The following is a 17,232-nucleotide window of genomic DNA, read 5'->3' as shown; positions in this document are numbered from 1 at the left end:
CTGTTTGAAACCGGGTGCATTAATACAGATAGACTGACTAAACAAAAACAGATGATCAACCTACAAGAGCCAAAACTCATGGTGCAATCAAAACATTTCTAATGTTAACTTTTTCTCTCCATATTCATTCCCTTTGATTTTCAGATTCCGGAGCCTGCAGGAAAAGCCTGTTGTTCAAGCAACACAATTTTAATTCAGAGGCATAGCAGCTCGAATTTCAAACCTTGCTGTCACAATGATCTGCCAAGAGGGGTATTCATCTGTCTCACCAGTGAAAGAAGAAACTTTTCCTAGTTAGTCATTAAAGCGTTTAGTCTTAATCATGTCTTTATCTGCCTGTCACAAAGCCTCAGCCTCCCCCTGTATTCACTAAGCCTCTGATGTTGTTCTTTACTCGCTGCTTGGAAAGAGAAAGGTTTCTTCAGGACCTGCAGTCGGCGAGCAGATGGACGGACCGTGATGGGCTGTGACGTGAGGGCAAAGAGGTGAGGTGTATAGAGGTCCTGCAGGGCTTGTAAACCATCCAAGGCCTCAGGGGGTTATGGGTTAGGGGACTATAAGCTGCATTTTTTTCCAGGGTTTATTTTTAAAAATGTTTCTGCTCAACTGGATTACACTCGAGGGTGGGGGAAAATGACAAAGGTGAGCAGATAAGATGTGACCAGATCGAGGAGAGAACACAGCCAAAGCCAGGAGGTGGGATGAGTGTGTTTTCAGAGATTAAAAGGAACAAAAGGTGAGGTACAGTGTGATCTTACAGGACTGAGGAATGCAAGCTCCTGCAAATGAAGATTTAAAGAGGTAGGCTCTGATCTAATGGAGAGTTTGTGTTTTTTAGACCTCATTTCCACTCATCCTCTGGTGCTGAAAGCTGCCGATGAAAAGCCAGGACCTGCCTGGCAGAGAGTCAGTAACTGCAGCGCGAGTGACTTTTTTTTCTCTCCAAGCAATTACCCAAAAAATGATGTCATTTTCTTTGAGAGCTCAGCAATGTAGTCAGAAAAGGTGACAAGTGGAAAGTGATTTATCGTTGTAGAGGGGACGTTTCCCATCATTCTTATGCAGGATGTCCTCTTGGACATAAATGATGTGAGGTAGAAAAAAAAGTTATTTGTCACTCTTGTCAGTAACTCTGGAGCTACAGTTGGAGAGAAATAAATTGTTCCTTTTCAGCAGACATCTGCTGGCAGTTGGACTTATTTAGTGGAGTTAGTGTCCCAGGTTTGCCTGTGTGATGTCTCCAGGTCTCCCTCATTCAGTCCACTTCCTCCCACACTCACTCTGAAATAATCTTTAGTGCCACACTCGGCCGCACAGACACATTTGGTTTCCTTCCAGGGACAAACTGAACTCCCTGTAGAAGTGGTGATGCAAGGGTGTATGAGTGTGTGTGTCAGGGAATTAGTGACGGAGAGAAAGATGTGTAAGGGGAATGTGTGGCATGCAAATACCAGTGGCTTTCTTAGAGAGGCACTGGATTTATAAATTATTGATTTGGTCTGATAAAATAACCACTATTTTCTCTTTTAGAATAAAAGAAGATCATTCAATCATAAAAATGAAAAACCCTGCAGTTGTTAAGACTTTCAGATCTGCCTTTGACCTCTTTCAAAGTTTTAACTCTTAAACTGAGCAGAATAAAAAGACTGTAGAGTCTGAGGATTGAGACTTTTTTGTAGTTTTAATATTTTACTAGCTTTAAAAACAGTCCCCATTGCCTCATTCTAGGCTTTTTTTTATCTGTATTTTGACATTAGTAGCTTTGAAGGTTTAGGTGGACACAGACAATTTCTCCCCCTGCTGAGAGCTGCCTCCAGACTCCTTATCCAGTTAACACCGAGCCCAGAGAACACATTTCACACTCGGGAGATAAAAGGCTCCAACAACACTTCAACTAATTCCAAAATCGGCTTCACTTCAGGCTGGATTTTTCACTTTCTGAGGGTAGATTATCTTTTTTATTGAATAAAACTGGTTCAGGGGTATTTCATTTAAATGCTCACAGAATTAGATTTCCAATTTACCTTGACCAGGAAGAAGGAGACGCCGTAGGTCCTCAGAGAGCGGGCCAGCTTGACATATTTTACCTTTGCTTCTATCTCAGTCATCTCTCCACAGTTTTTGTGCTCCTGCAGGTTGGATTAAACATGATGTCAGTTTCTGAACAACTGTAGAGAATGGTGAAATGAATGTGAAACTATAAATATGTGCTTAAGAAAAAGACCATCTGACCACACCTGGAATATTTTCTTCTCAGATCCTCTCTGCTTGATGTATTCCTTCGGCAAAAACTCTTTCAAACTAATCAAGAAATCAAAAAAACAACTGTTATTCATACATAGAAACGTAACTTACTTTCCACATGCAGGGTTCTACACCAAATATTAAGAACAGACTGTATTTTTCCGGTGGGATCACAGATATTTTTTTTTTTATGAAGGAGTCAAATAAAATAAGTTTCAAGTAGAAAAAGAAAAATCTGACTCTGATGAGCAGATATGACATTAAGAAAAATAATTATTACAGTGTGATCGCAGTACATGGGAATTTATTTGTAAAGACCCTTACTCTAAGAATCCAGGTTTGTGTTTATGCTCGCTGTGAGGTCCAAACTGGATCTGGGCCTGAATGCCTCCAAACTCGCCGGCCTTGTCAAACGATACGGGGTGAGAGCCGTTTAGGATGTCATCACGAGCCTGCGAGACAAATCAAAGGAAAGTGACCATTCATCCAAATACTTTACTCTACTGGCTTCATATTCTGGTAGCTACTTGTTGCATGAAGGTGAGGCTGAACAAAATTACAAATCTCCATTTGATCTCTGGTTTAAAGAAATCATCTCCAAACCTGGACATAAAGCAGGTTGAGTTGGACCGGGTCTCTTGAGTCCACGTTCTGGTCAGAGTAGAAGAACTTGCGTCTGAGCAGCAGCGTCTCGCTCTCCTCCACCCCCTGCTCTCTGAACGTTCGGCTGTGATCCAGCCAGTTTACTGACAACACAAGAAGATGCAGGCATCGGATTAGAAAAGCCCTCCAGGCCAGTCTGACAAATTGAGATATAAATATCAGTTTGAACTGTTGAATGTCAGGTCAAATATAATTCAGCTAAACTCACAATCATCGTCTGTATGTAGCTTAGCCTTCAGTTTCTCCATTTTTCTCTCATCTCTCAGCAGTGTTCTGTCTTTCTTTAGTGTTCCCATCCCATCCTCCTTCTTTTCCTCGACTGTCTCCTGGATCAGAGAGTACTCCTCGTAGTTTGTGATGCCTGGAATGAAAAACATGAACAAAAGCAATCAGAAATGATGAATTAGCTTACACGCATTATGTTAAATATGGAAAAACCTGTTATTCAAAAGATGTTTTGTGATGTTGAATTTATCTGTTTTTAAATACGAAATAAAGGGGAAGTGACAGTTTCAAAAGTCTGAAAGATGTGAAGTATAAAATGAATGCCAAAAAGAGTTGAATTGTAAAGATAAGGCTGGTAAAAGAAGCTTTGTACCTATTCTGCTGCATATAGTCACAAGCAACTCTCCCACTGTTTTGGAGTCATCCACCATTATGGTTTTAACAGCACCATCCAACATTTTGATTTTCTGAGGCCTCTGCTTCTTCTTGTATTCAAGGATGTCCTGCAAAAAGACAAAAGGTATAGAAAAGAAAGATCAGGGAACAAAACCAGAGGATAGGAATGCAGGAATTGAATGTATGAGAGATAGACACAGAAGAGAAAGGAAGGGGGGGGTGCTGAGAGTGTCCGCTGTGAAAATGATCAAATGCATCCAGGTTTGCGTGGCGGGAGAGGAGAGAATATAAGCCAGAAAACCTTATTTAACGGCTGCCTATCACAGCCTGCTGCTCTCTTCCAATCAAAACAATGAGGAGAGATTTGGCTCAGAATAATTGGTCACAGTCATGCCTTCTACCTGGGTTGCCTTTGGTGGATTTGAGGAGGAGAAACCATTTAAGAGCTGCAGATGTACAGAGAGGGAGCACTACACAACAAAAAAACAGTCAGCCGGGTTTCTGGCAGCGAGGATCAGAGGCTGGCAAAGAATCTACAGCTGGGCGAAGGCTTCTTTCAAGTCACGTTTAAAAGCTTTCTTTGATTTTGACGTTTTACTTGACATCAAATTTGAGTTTGGGCACCTATTGTTTCATTCTGCTCTACAGTTATTGTCATCCTGTGTGCTATCAAAGCATACATTCAATTGAAGACCGTCTCTTTAATGCAAGTAAAACTTTTAGGTTATTCACCCTCCATTGTAATATATGATGGCCACATTAAAGAAAAAAAAACAGGAGGCTTAAACACTTAAGGTGTGATATTACAGATAAGTTGTAATATAAGGAGAATTAAGTCATTAGGTAATAAAATCATAGTGTCAAGAGCTGCCTGTTAGGCTGCCTTTCTCTAGAACAGTCTGTGGAATTTCTTGCAAAATCTCTAAGTTGTGATACATCAGACAATGGGATGCTGATGTGCCAAAAGATTAAGTATCCAGTTACTTGAAAAACATACAGCATACTGAAAAATAACTCACAAGAGACTAATTTACATGTTCCTCACTTTAGTGCAGGTGGCTGGTTGCTCTTGTGATATTGAAATAACAGAAAGGCTAACTACAGCCTTAAATCATGGCTTTTTCTCATAAAATTGCAAACTTTTTCCTTGTAATATTATGCCTTCATTCTTGAAATCTCCAATATTTTGTGGCCCTTATACTTTGTTTTAATAATTCACTTAGTTTAATGATGTTTTTGATAAAGAAACTCAGTAGTTCTTATTATATACATATTGTTTTCATTGTTTTATCTTAATCATTTAGTTAGTTATTTCTTTCTTGTATTTATCTAATCTTTTCAAATTTAAGTGATTTCTAATTTTGCTTTCTACCCTTACATAATTTATTAGTTCAACTGTATTGATTTCATTTAATTTGTAAGTTTTTTTTTTTTTTGTGTTTACGTCTATTATTTTACTCATGTCTGATGTTTTCAGTCTCTTTGTTCTTTTGTACAGCTCTCTGGGCTGCATGCTTGTTTGTATGAAAGGTGCTTCACAAATAGAATTGAGTTGAGTTATACATTGGAACAACTGGAATCAAGCAATGAGTTCAAGTTGTGTGTCCCATACACTGTATAAACAATGGACGTAGTATCCGTGATGTCTCTGATCTGTTTTTGAAGCACTGTTTCGAGCCAAATGTCGGCATGCGTCATATTGGATATGCTGAACTCAACCTTACTGCTGTCAAGCTAGTGTGAGGTAAAGAGGCGGGCTGTGAGCCTCCTTGCCAACAGCTACAGTGTTCCCGCCTGTCAATCAAGTCAGCTGTGCCTCTCATAATGGAAAACTGGTAATCTTAATATCTTCGTAATTGGTGCGTTCACACTCGTACAGTGTATGCCAAGCTATCCAGACTACACTCGTTCTTTGGTACGAGGCTTTAAACATGTTTATTTCTGCTGTGAATGTCAGCTTTTTTGAATTTGTGTGTATGTGGTTTCCGGTACTTCCGGAGCCAGCCTCAAGCAGACTCTTGAGAAACTGCAGTCTTTAACACTTCCACATTTGCTTCAATTCTCGCGGCTGGAAGTTGCCGCTTGGTGTGTGCATGTGCTTTAGGTAAAATAGGTTGATATATTTACCCCATTGCGGAGCATGTAGTAGTCAAGTGTCCTTCCAGACTCCAGCCAGATCCCTTTTCTTGGGTCTTCATCGGACAGAAACAGACCGTAGTCTGAAGCTGCAGCAGTGAGGAGAGACAACAGTAGTTAATCATCATGTCAGGATTCGAGGGCACAACATCAGCTCCAAAAGGTACACCAACCCAACAGATGTTGAAAGTCAGAAACAATTACTCACGCTTATTTCATCCAGTTTCAGGCACCGAGTAAACTCATTCACATCTCCTCAACTTACCCCTTAAATCCTGCTCTAAAAGTCAAGTAGAACGACTCATTTGCCAAATCAGATTCAGTGTATACAACTCGATTACAACCCTGAAATGTCATCAAATGCTTACTACACATTAATTTAAGTAACAATGTGTAATGTCTATAACTTCTGTTCCCTGAAGGAGCACACCGTGGTACAGCACAAGCAGCACAGGGGTGTGATATCTCCTACTATGTGTGTTGTACTGAATGAATCGACTAAATCATAGTGCAATCACTCTGCCTCCTTGTCACATTTTCCTTTGTATCCTTGTGTCTAATAGAGTTTACACGTCATTGACCGTCCTTCCTGTGGGATTCTTCTTCATCATTCTCACCCTGTCCGGTCTGAGCCTCGGGGACCCTCTCTCTAATTATCCTGCAGGCATCGTAGACGGCTGTGGAGGGCTCAAACTGCATCGTCTTCACAACATTGCACTGCCGGACGCAGATTTTCAGCGACAACACCACCATCTTTGCGGGCGGCGTGGGCTTGGGCTGCAGCTACACCTGCGCAAAACAAGAAGGAGAGAAGAGGCTGCGATTAGTGCGTGGCATGAGTCCAGCAGGTTTAAAACAGGAGCGGAGTGATGAGAGTCATTGACTGTAAATAAATGAGACAGGTGTTCAAAAGAAAGAATGACTGTTCTGTTGTTGAAAAAAAGAGCTCACACTTTACTCTCAGTCTGATACACATTTCTCTTGCAAATTGTGAATTTCACATCTAAATGTACTAAAAGTTACATTAATTCTCTGTGGCATCTCTGCTACGCCTGGTAAACCAGGTAACATCTTTTTTTTCTCTCACTTTCTCACTAGAGAGAGAACAACCTGAAGCCATTCCTCACACTTCATGCTTCTGTTCTTTCTCGTCGTTATGCATGCTACGCTTTCCCTCGCACTGTCATAAACAATGACATTTTATGAAAGTGAAGAAAGTGCTAATTTGTGCACAGCGAGGCCATTGTCATGCTTCATGAAACAAAAGAGCCGACAACAAATGTATCACTTTTTGAAGAACAGCCCATCTGGCCTCTAATGGAGAGAAAAAAAGAGGCTGAAAATCGTGGATGAGAACTTTTCAAGATAAAACAACGCAGCAGAGGAAATCCAAAACAACATGTCCTCGAGAGGCAGCTCTCAAAAATCGTTTTCATCTAAAATCAGCTTCTTTTGTGGAGTCTAAAATATGAACAAAAGTGTAAATCCACATCATTTTCATATATACAGAAGCATCAGAAGGATTTTCAGCAGTGTAGTCTTCTAAAGATAAAGTTAGAATGTGTCATATTCTATAAACAAGTTCCTGAACTACACAGTGTAGAAAGTAACTCTGAATGATAAGCTGAGAGCCTGCCACCTCATCTGTTCATGGTTACATAATGTTGAAGTCCACAGTTCTCTTAAGTTTAAGCTTTCTGTGCCACTGACAGGTCCTCAAAATAACTGATTCTGTTTTGTCTCTTGGGGTCTTTTTTTATTCAAAGCAAGCGGCCAAGAAAAGTCTAAAAGTTACTTTTCACTACATGCTCAGAACCAAACAGTTAACGGAAACTTTAATGTTTGATACAGAGTCTGCTGTAACCTTAGGTAGCGTGTAGGGACCAAAGACAGAGCAAAGAGAGATAAGTATTCAATTAATTTGCTTAAAGTCAAAACAACTTCAAAGACTATTGGATGTCAATCTTGTGCTCACATATTCCTGCTACCCCTAAGTAGGGATTTAAGATCGACTCAAGTCAGGATACCCTTCATAATACTGGGTTCATAATACGGTCTGATCACAATTTTTTAAGGGTGTTTGTTTAGGTTCCAGCTTTGTCCTCAGAAATAGTTATTTATGATGCTTTACATTTTTATCGTTTTAAGTAAGGCTATCTCTCTTTCTGTCTCTGTTGCTTACAGAGCAGCTGCCTAGAGACCATATACCATAAATAATGGACGTAGTATCCGTGACGTCACCCATCTGTTCCTGAGCGCTGTTTTGAAGCCAATCGACGGCGGCAGCCATAAAGAGGCGGAGTTTGAGCCTCCTAGCCAACAGGTATGTGTTCAAGTCAGTCATGTCCTTATTTAGGCAAAAACTCATAATTTTATTATCTTCTGAATCGTCGCGTTTGAAAAAATTCACCCCCCGTACAGTGTGTGCCGATAGAGAGATTAGGTACGTAGAGCCAAGCTGTTTTTTGAACCAGGCTGTAAACATGTTTATTTCTGCTGCAAAGATCTGCCTTCTTGAATTGGTGTGTATGTTTTCCGGTGTTTCTGCAGCCAGCCTCAAGCAGATTCTCGATGAATTTCAGTTTATAACATTTTCGTATAGGCTTTGTACTTTGAGACTGGAGCTTGCCGCTTGCTAGAGACATTACTCACAACATTAGCTCAAGAAGCAGAGAGAGAAAGAGAAACTGTTCAGTTTGTTGATAGCTGTTGGCAACCTTGCATACATTACATAAGGTCTAAGCGAAGCTATAGTCCTCGACACAGCGGTTGCAGGTTCTACTCCTGACATCTACCATTTGCTGCATGTCTTCCCCCACCCTCTGTCTCACATATTCCCTGTCTCTCTCCAGCTGTCCTTTCCAATAAAGGCAAAAATGCCCCTCCCAAAAAACAGAAAAAATGCGAAGATGGTTGGCAAATATACTTTTGTGGGATGTCCTGTATGTGTGGATGTGTGGGAAACACTGGTGGTACTGCTGTTTAAAGAAGGGTATAAATATTCATTTTGATCACACTGAATTGAATTTGAAACATTGCTCATCAGTACCAATTTTCTACTGGACTGTTACATCCCTCCCCCTGCGTAGACAAAAACAAATCTGTTTTTGCAGATATATGAATAAATACACCAACAAATGTGAATTTCCTACCCTACATTTCAAAACTATTGAACAACAGAGATGAAATGTAGTAAGAAAGAGGAGAAAGAGGAGAGCTGTGAATTCCACAACAGAGCATCCTCTGTGTGGGACCAATGGGAACACAGGGCTGCTCTGTTGCTCCAGGGTCAAATGTGAGAGGTCAGTGTGGGCCATGGTTGAAGTACACGGGTGGCCCCTCATCTGCTCGGTTTGCCTCTGACCCTGACTCATACACTCAGAATCTGGTTCCTATGTGAGATGTGTTCACATACAGGATCGAAGGTGTTAGTCTGGTTCATAAAGTTGACACTCCTTGGCTGGATCCTGACGCCAACTGTCAGCTAGACTTTAGCTGAGGGTGTATGATATAGTGGCAAAAAAGTTTAACTTTATCTTTTTATCTGCTATTAAACCCTCTTACTTAAATATAACAGGCTTTCAGAGATTCTTCTTTAGCATAGCAATTCATTTCCTTAAATAAATATTCACTTCTTTGTTTCACCAAAATAACATTTTCATTTTATTTTAGATTAGCCTTTAATTTTATCTCTTTTATTGCTTTGGGCTCTGCCTCAATTAGTCAAGCACTTCCACAAATCTCCTGTTGATAGCAGTTGGACAAAAGCCAAAGTCTTTCTTTGAAATCACTCACGCTGTACGAGCCTGACTGAGCCTTAAGGACAAACACTGTTCTCGAAAATATGTGATCTGTTATATTTGGGATCCCATGCTGCTCAGTCCAACTTGTTTCCAATAAAAAAAGTCTCTTAAAAGGATGGATAGGGATGGGACAAATGCTCTGTGATGCCCCTTGAAGACCAACAGGAGAGATGGTTCACAGAATGAGAGCAACAAAGGCGACTTTGTGGACACAGACACACGGCTGTGGTTGATTACAGGCTGTATGAAAGCATTTGAAATACTGCGTGTCAGAGTAGTAGTTCACTTTTTTACTTTTCCCACTTTCTGTTTGGATCCCATCACAGGCTAGAGGCCCTTTCAGAGCTTTTGATTTTACCTCTGGGTGGTATTTTTATTGCCTCCACAAGTAAGCTGAAACCACAGAATAATCTGACGTTCCCATTTTAGACAGTAATCTCTGCAGCATCAGCCGCTAACAGCCTGAAGAATGGCCTGACAAACAGCAGGAAGACGTAAAGAGATAAGAGGACGGGACGAGGAACCAGCATGATAAGCTAATAATGTGATGAAATGGTTATCAGTGGAACCACTGGCAGGCTCTGCGGGACTACACAGAATGAAATACATAGAGAGAACACTTATTTATAGCCGTGTTACAATCATAGGGTTCTCTTTTGGATGTTCACACTATTCTATACCAAAGAGCAACATTTTTAATTTGCAGATTTTTCTACAATCCACAGTACCCTTGGGTGCTTTTTTTATATATCATATGAAAGCAGCAGTTTGATGAATATTTGACTTGTTTTTGAAGCAGTGTGCTTCCAAAGAACATGCCCAACACATTGCTATTGATGCAGCTCTAATACCTGCATGCTTAAGAGACCAATCCAAGGAGGTTCTCTGTCAGTGATCCTTTTGGATTCTATCACATTATTTTATCATATTCAGCATATTAAGAGATAATAATGAAGACGGTGCTTTTCCTTTTCCCACCAAGAACTGTGAAACTAAAAAAGTAACCATCAATGTGTAGAGACTTGAAAATGACTTCAAAGTGAAAGTTACATTTGAAAAGTAACATGTTTTTTATGTACTTTTGGCTGTATCCAGGTATCTGAAGAGACGTTGTACAAAAACATGTCCTTGTATTGATATTGAAATATTCACACGCACAAAAACAAACCTCAAACTGTAAGCTCAGGTAACAAATTATTTCATAACACCTAACAAAGAGCCCCACAGGCTTCTCAACTCGTCCTGACCAAATTAGTTTCAACCATTCAACTGAATAAAAACGTGTCAGTCCACCTCTCTTAGTAATTGGGCTAAGAAACTGACGAAGCATGAACACAATCATTACGCTGTGGTGCTATAAGCCCAAAAGTGAAATCAGCCTTTACATGGAAAAAACACCCAACTTAATCCACTCACACAGAATCCTGTTCAGATTTAGCACCTGAGTGAATCCTCTGTGAATTGTAATTTTGTTCATTGTACTTAAATAACATGTTTTACAATAAGGACTGATTTGTTTCAGAGACAAACACTGCTGCAAACATGAAAATTGAAACAAATGATCACCTTAATCAGGAGCAGGATACACGCATAGAGCAAAAACATGAAGTTGAACCTCTCTTTCATCTCTCATGAAGACAAAGCAGAGCTTATTTCCAAGCTGGATTACAACTTAAGCATCCCATTACACATTTTTCCTTCTCTGGCCTGAAAAAGGATTTGCTGAGATCAAATGTGATTGTAAGGCCTGCAAAATACTTAAGTACAACCAAATCATTAGGCAGCTACTGAAAGCCAGTGTGAAAATATGACTCCTATTTGAATATGAACACACTGGAGAAGTAACAAGCTCACCTTAATAACCAAGTATGGAGCACAAAACAACAATAATTAGTGAGTATATCTTCAGGACTGATTTTCGTTTCCCAAAAAAAGTATCTATTGACATTAGGGATGTTTTAAAGCAACTAATTTTCAAGTCGTATGAATGGCAATTTAAACTCTGATAGCAGCCAGTCTATGGATACATAGAAGATAGAAGATATATAGAAAATACACAGAAAATATCTTCATTTAAAGTGGATTCTTCTTCATAACTTTTGTCATTGTAAGTTATACAAACAATATGAGTAAACAATTCCAAGGCGCATAAAAACACATTTCTAAAATTGAGAAAGAGAGGAGCACAGTGGGGCTGTACCTGGGTAGTGCATTGTGCTTAATGGTAATGCTTTCACGCTAGCATGGTGTGCTTTTGAGCTTCCAAGTTCATTCTGACTGGCAACACGGGACTTCCACTAGATCTGTATCCGGTCAGTCTCCGATCCCCTGCGGTCTGGCTCTGTACTTTCTCGTCCTTCAACACTCACCAGTTGCGTTTTCAGAAGGCAGCACAGAGCAGGACCACTGGAGCAGCTGGAGTCATGTGACTGAGGTTTTCCCGCGATTATCACTGAATCAAGGATTATACGACTCCTCTCATTGTCCTTATTGTCTTTATTGGCCTCTGAAAACCTCTGACCTGTTGACTCCAGGCCTGGCTCTGCTCATCATGGCGGTTTGTTGTTGTGGTTAAGTGAAATACGATCTGGCGATAGTACAGAGTGTTTTATTCTGAAAATGTACCGGACGTTTTTATGTTATTTTGGTGCCTGACTTCCTGTCCCGCTGGATCTGCTCTGTGCAGATTGATAAGTTGTGCTCTGGCATCTGGCAAAAATTGTATTCTAGAAAATAGAATAGATTAGAAAAATAGAGACACAGCCGGAACGCAACGGAGTGGATCCGGTGGGGGTTAACACACTGACTAGAATAGAAACTTATCAGATCCGGTGGCGTGATGGACCGGAATATACCATGCATGCTAAGCCTTGGTAAGTAGCATTGTAAAGACAAAGTATGGCTCTGATGTTTATCTGTAATATAATGTGTATTTTGTTTAGTCCAGACAGTGCAAGATAACAGTGCCCATTTCAGAGGATTTTGGGGCTCATTTCTGCAGTGGATGTCATTGGATGAGACTTAAGTGGTGCCATGTTAAACAATGGTGCATAGATTCCAAAAATGTCCCTTCAAGGTTGTCAAAATCAAATCCCAGTTTTGGGGAAAGCGTTTGAAAAAGCCTTTGATTTGATAACTCAATCCCTAAAGTTTAACTCCATTATCTAATTTTGGCCTTCACATTTTATCAGTTAAATAGCCCATTCAAGTCAGTTATTACTAAGAAGCTACAAATGTAATTCAGCAAAGAACAAAGTCAGCAAAAATTGTTTATGGGAAGCTGATGACACACCAACTTTAGTTTCCACATGGTATGAAGAAGAACAGCACTTCATTTTCATCCTAGAGCCTTAAATCATCTGGATGGAAGCCATCTGTTAGCCTGCATGCTTCAGTCATCTTCCTGCCTTCCTGCTGCCTCTGACTGTCTTGTTCTTCCACCTGCTGCATCAGGGGGAATATCAGTCTATACAGCTTTATCCGTCTACTTTACCTCCCTCTTTACAGACTTGCTCCCTACTGTCCAAACTGACAACTCCTGCTAAAAAAAGTTTAATACAAAGAACCTTTTTATCATTAATAAGAAAATAGCCCCAATTTACAATCAAAGGTACACAGTTAGATGAAGAAAAAGGACCCACTGTCCCCAGAGATTGAGGCTACAGGACCACTAATGCATAGAGAAATTCCATACACAAGCAGAGAAAGCACAAATCCATAATCACTAATACGCTGCACACTCCCACACTGTGAAACATGAGCACAAAGCATCCCTCCCTCCCCCTCCTGACTTTAAACCCAACTGCACCAGTTACACCTACACTGCTTTGATCTACTGCAGGCTCACATAACAAAGAATATTCAACAGTACCACTCTGCTGTGAGCAACATTTTTCATGTGGTTTACAGCAGCAGTAAAGAGGCTCACTCAATTAAAACATGAGGGACTGGCCTTGCATTAAATAGTTGATAAGGATTTCGAGGAATACCATGTTGTACAAGGTAATTAGCTGCTGTGCAATATGTTTAAACCTTAATATCTGTCTTTCATTTGGCTGTCCAACCACCGCTTCTGTCAAAGCTGAAATATCGTGGAGACTATAAAATAATTGCGCATACATTCACATTCCCCAGAGGATAAACCCTGACTGACTGATGTTGGTTCCCAAATCATTTTTGTTACTCTCTTCTTCATCATTATCATCAGCAGCTCTAAGTGAAGTACTTAAAAAAATACAAGATGAATAGCCATAGCATAAGCGACAGATATATTCGAGCTCCCCACAGGATGGACTGATATTCGAAATGTTCCTCTTTTGTACCCAGAAAGTCTCATTTGTCAACTGAGTGAAATATCTCAAAATCTACTTGATTGATTGACCTGAACATGTATGGTACCTCCTGGACAAGTATGGTAACATACTTATTAGTGTTGCTAGGAGTCAGCTACTTGCATGCTTACATGGTCCCCAGAGGATGAACTCTAATTACTTTGATCTGTTAAAGCCTTTTATCTAACAACATCATAATCGCTCCAATGCTTTGCTTATACATAAAGGATCTTCAAAGGCATGACATTCTCATCTGCTTTGGCTGTACTTTGTGTCGTGCCAGAGGTAAAAGGTTTGTTTGCACGCATGCTAACCAAGTGGCAACCTCCGGTCTCAAACTATGAAGCCCATGTGGAAGTGTTATAAACTGCAATTCATTGAGAATCTGCTTGAGGCTGGCTGCAGAAACACCGGAAACCACATAGACGCCTGTTAAAAAAAGACGATCTTTACAGTATTAATAAACATGTTTACAGCCTAGTGTAAAAAAACAGCTTGGCTCTACGTAGTTACTTTTTCTATCGGCACACACTGTACGGGGGGTGAATTTTTTTCTAATGTGACGGTTCAGAAGATATTAAGATTACGAGTTTTTGCCCAAATAAGGACATGACTGACTTGACTCCCGGACAGGAACACATAGCGGCTGGTTAAGAGGCTCAACTCCACCTCTTTACATCACACTCTGCCTGGTTGAGTTCCGCATTATCAATATGGCTGCTGCCATTGATTGGCTTCAAAACAGCGCTCAGGAACAGACAGGTGACGTCACGGATACTACATCCATATTTTATACAGTCTATGGTTTTACCAGGTAAACATCAAAATACAAGCATTGTCATTGTGACCAGGGTAACATGGCCACATTCACATTTACTGTGGCAGTGTTGAGTTACAGCCTCAGAGAAAAGTTTGAATTGCTGTAGACCTATTTTCATTTTTTACCTAAGACTATATATTATGTCAAAGCTTACCTCACAGTTCTCTTTTAAAAGAACAAAAAACAACATTGATAAATTGCAAGAAAGCGCAGCGCAGCTTCAGGTTCAGCATCTTTAAATTCTTGCCTAAGTTTCACAATAGCTATTTGTAGCAAAGCTAGTGATCACAGAAACAGTCAGCTGTATTCAAGAAGTCGGGGCCCTGGAGGTGCTTCTGGCTATGTATCACACTGATGCCAACAAAAAGAGAAAAAAACTACACATGGAAGATGAAGTTTACCCGCCTTCAAAGACACAGTGGAGCTGAGGCCACTTGGAAAATTGATACTGTACTTGTACAACTCTTTAACAGCAGATTGGCCTGGAGCAAAAGTGAGGGCACCCAAGATGTTTCTCTTTGGATGAGGTCAGAGTCACTGAAGAAAAACTGCACCTGAATCAAACAGGAGAAACAAGATCCTGCAGTAAGCCCAGATGAGTCGATACTGTGTTGTCTTCTCTTCCCACCAGAGGGGATTTGCACGGATATACGTTTCTAACACAGAGATTTACTGTTCTCTTGGCATGGGTTAAAACCTATACAGAAAACTGGCTATAAATTAAATATTTTCTGAAAGGAAAACTAAATACTGTGTGCAGATTTTACTGAGAGGTTTGCTGAAGACACTAAATGATACATTTAGAATTTTATGCTTGGCTTATCCATAGGAATGAACCGATTTTGGCAAGATGATTTCACTGACTGAATAGTGTGACTTGGCCTTCACTGAGCAGGTTTATTTGAGCTCTGTAGTTGCAGTAGTTGTAGTTGCTCACTGTCTATAATTATCAACCAAGGCTGTCCACCTGTTACTTAATGACATTAAGGCTTTGGCCCCGTTCTGCTGGGGCTGAGAAAAGCACGTTCAATGGAACAAATATAAATGATGTTGAACAGTGTGAGCTGATGTTATAGTGTAATGTGTTGGGGTCAAATACTCAGTGAGACCAGGGATTTAACACAGAAAAAAAGAGAAATCACAGCAGAGGAGGATACTCAGAGTGAGAGGAAAACAGGGACATTTTGCCACTGCAAATGCACAGTATTGGATTTCATTTGGAGAAAACTGGCAGCCTAAAAGTCAGACAAAGGCTCATGAGATAAAAAGAAAATGAGACCAAGCACTGGAACATGTAGCTATTGTTCAATAGATCAATGAGGCAGAGCAGTGCCTGCTGGGAATGCCCAGACCTTATTACAGTAACATGGCCTCTAATCCAATAATAGAGCAGCCCACAAGTTAAACAGGCCAATCCTAGCATGGTTCTGGTCCAGAGAGCATATTAAATATTTGGCCAGGGCATGTCTGTAGCCTAGTTTCAACACCAGGGCCAAACAGGGCTAACACAGGCATGATCATTAATCTACATGCTTTTTTGTTTACCCTTTAGTGACGTTTCTATGTTTGAAGCCTGACAGATATTGAAATAAATTGCATTTTATGGCTGCTATATTACACATAGCCTCTATGGAATTATCTAGTCATTTTCAGTTCTTTAAAAGGAACTAGAAAATAATTTTTAAAAATGTGGATTTTATTTCTTTTTTTTTTGGTGGTGGCCAATTTTTTTCCATTTCTGCGAAATGAAAGACACAAATTTCTTATCCCTCAACTTAGCTCGTTGAACAAGCAACAAAACATTCACTAGCATCTCCTTGACAGCTAGATAGCCAATTCACATCAGCTGCAGCAAATAAAACAGCATGTAAACCGAATTTCTGTGTCAAATCTGTCTAGTAAGATGCTGGTGTGGTCTTTACTCTTTGATATAACAAAACTACACTCTGTCCGCACATGACATGTAAGCTGCAGCACAAGTTCATTTACTTTGTCTCTTGTTCCCAATGGAGTTACAACAGCAGCCTGCCAGCTGCTGTCCATCAAACACACACAGACACATAGACACACACCCTCCAGCTGACTGTGGTGAATAGAAATATTTCTATTCCCCAAATACTCTTTATTCTTTTTATAATTAAAAAACATTTACAATGTATTTATAAAGAGCTTTAAATAACTAGGTAAGATTTGTTTTACAGTTAGTGAGTCAGCCTCATTTTACACCAAACAAACAAACAAACAGCACAGGACAAGACATGACAAAGTGACAACAGTGATCAAGACTAAAAGGTAACACTTTAAAAAGATTTTTCTTTTTAAATGTATGTTTTTTGTTCAACATTAAAAAGTAAAGACTGAATAATGATTAAAGCTGGACTTAAATTTGTCAGCTTTTTATCTCTAAAGAGTCCAGATACGCATTTTAAGAGAAACATAGTGTTTGTTTTTGCACTGATCCAAATCAACGCCACTGCAATAGAAAACTGCTATGTGCAGCACAGAGCAACCCTATATACGACAGTGGTTTTCACTCTGGCACCAGACATGGCCTCTGGAGATGCAGAGAAAATCAAAGCTGCTTGAAAATCAATCATTGTGTTTTTAACTAGGA

The 17,232-nt window shown here is 40.0% G+C and overlaps 1 protein-coding gene across 3 annotated transcripts in view; it reads right to left on the bottom strand.

Moving 5' to 3' along the window:
• The window catches only part of tln2a (talin 2a), a 116,405-nt gene that overhangs the window by 54,131 nt on the left and 45,042 nt on the right, over window positions 1-17,232 (bottom strand). For all 3 annotated transcript variants that reach the window (XM_034679957.1, XM_034679959.1, XM_034679958.1), the window contains exons 3-10: window positions 6,282-6,453; window positions 5,656-5,753; window positions 3,506-3,635; window positions 3,116-3,268; window positions 2,848-2,990; window positions 2,569-2,696; window positions 2,238-2,301; window positions 2,025-2,129 (exon numbers count right to left, since the gene is read on the bottom strand). In XM_034679957.1, coding sequence (XP_034535848.1) covers window positions 2,025-2,129; window positions 2,238-2,301; window positions 2,569-2,696; window positions 2,848-2,990; window positions 3,116-3,268; window positions 3,506-3,635; window positions 5,656-5,753; window positions 6,282-6,417 — 957 coding nt within the window. In that variant the 5' untranslated portion in view covers window positions 6,418-6,453. The remainder of the gene's footprint in view (window positions 1-2,024; window positions 2,130-2,237; window positions 2,302-2,568; window positions 2,697-2,847; window positions 2,991-3,115; window positions 3,269-3,505; window positions 3,636-5,655; window positions 5,754-6,281; window positions 6,454-17,232) is intronic.

This window comes from Notolabrus celidotus, chromosome 3 (assembly GCF_009762535.1).
Source record: "Notolabrus celidotus isolate fNotCel1 chromosome 3, fNotCel1.pri, whole genome shotgun sequence".
Taxonomy (NCBI): domain Eukaryota; kingdom Metazoa; phylum Chordata; class Actinopteri; order Labriformes; family Labridae; genus Notolabrus; species Notolabrus celidotus.
Note: the sequence above shows the minus strand (reverse complement) of the source record. Positions and strands in the feature narration are given on the sequence as shown.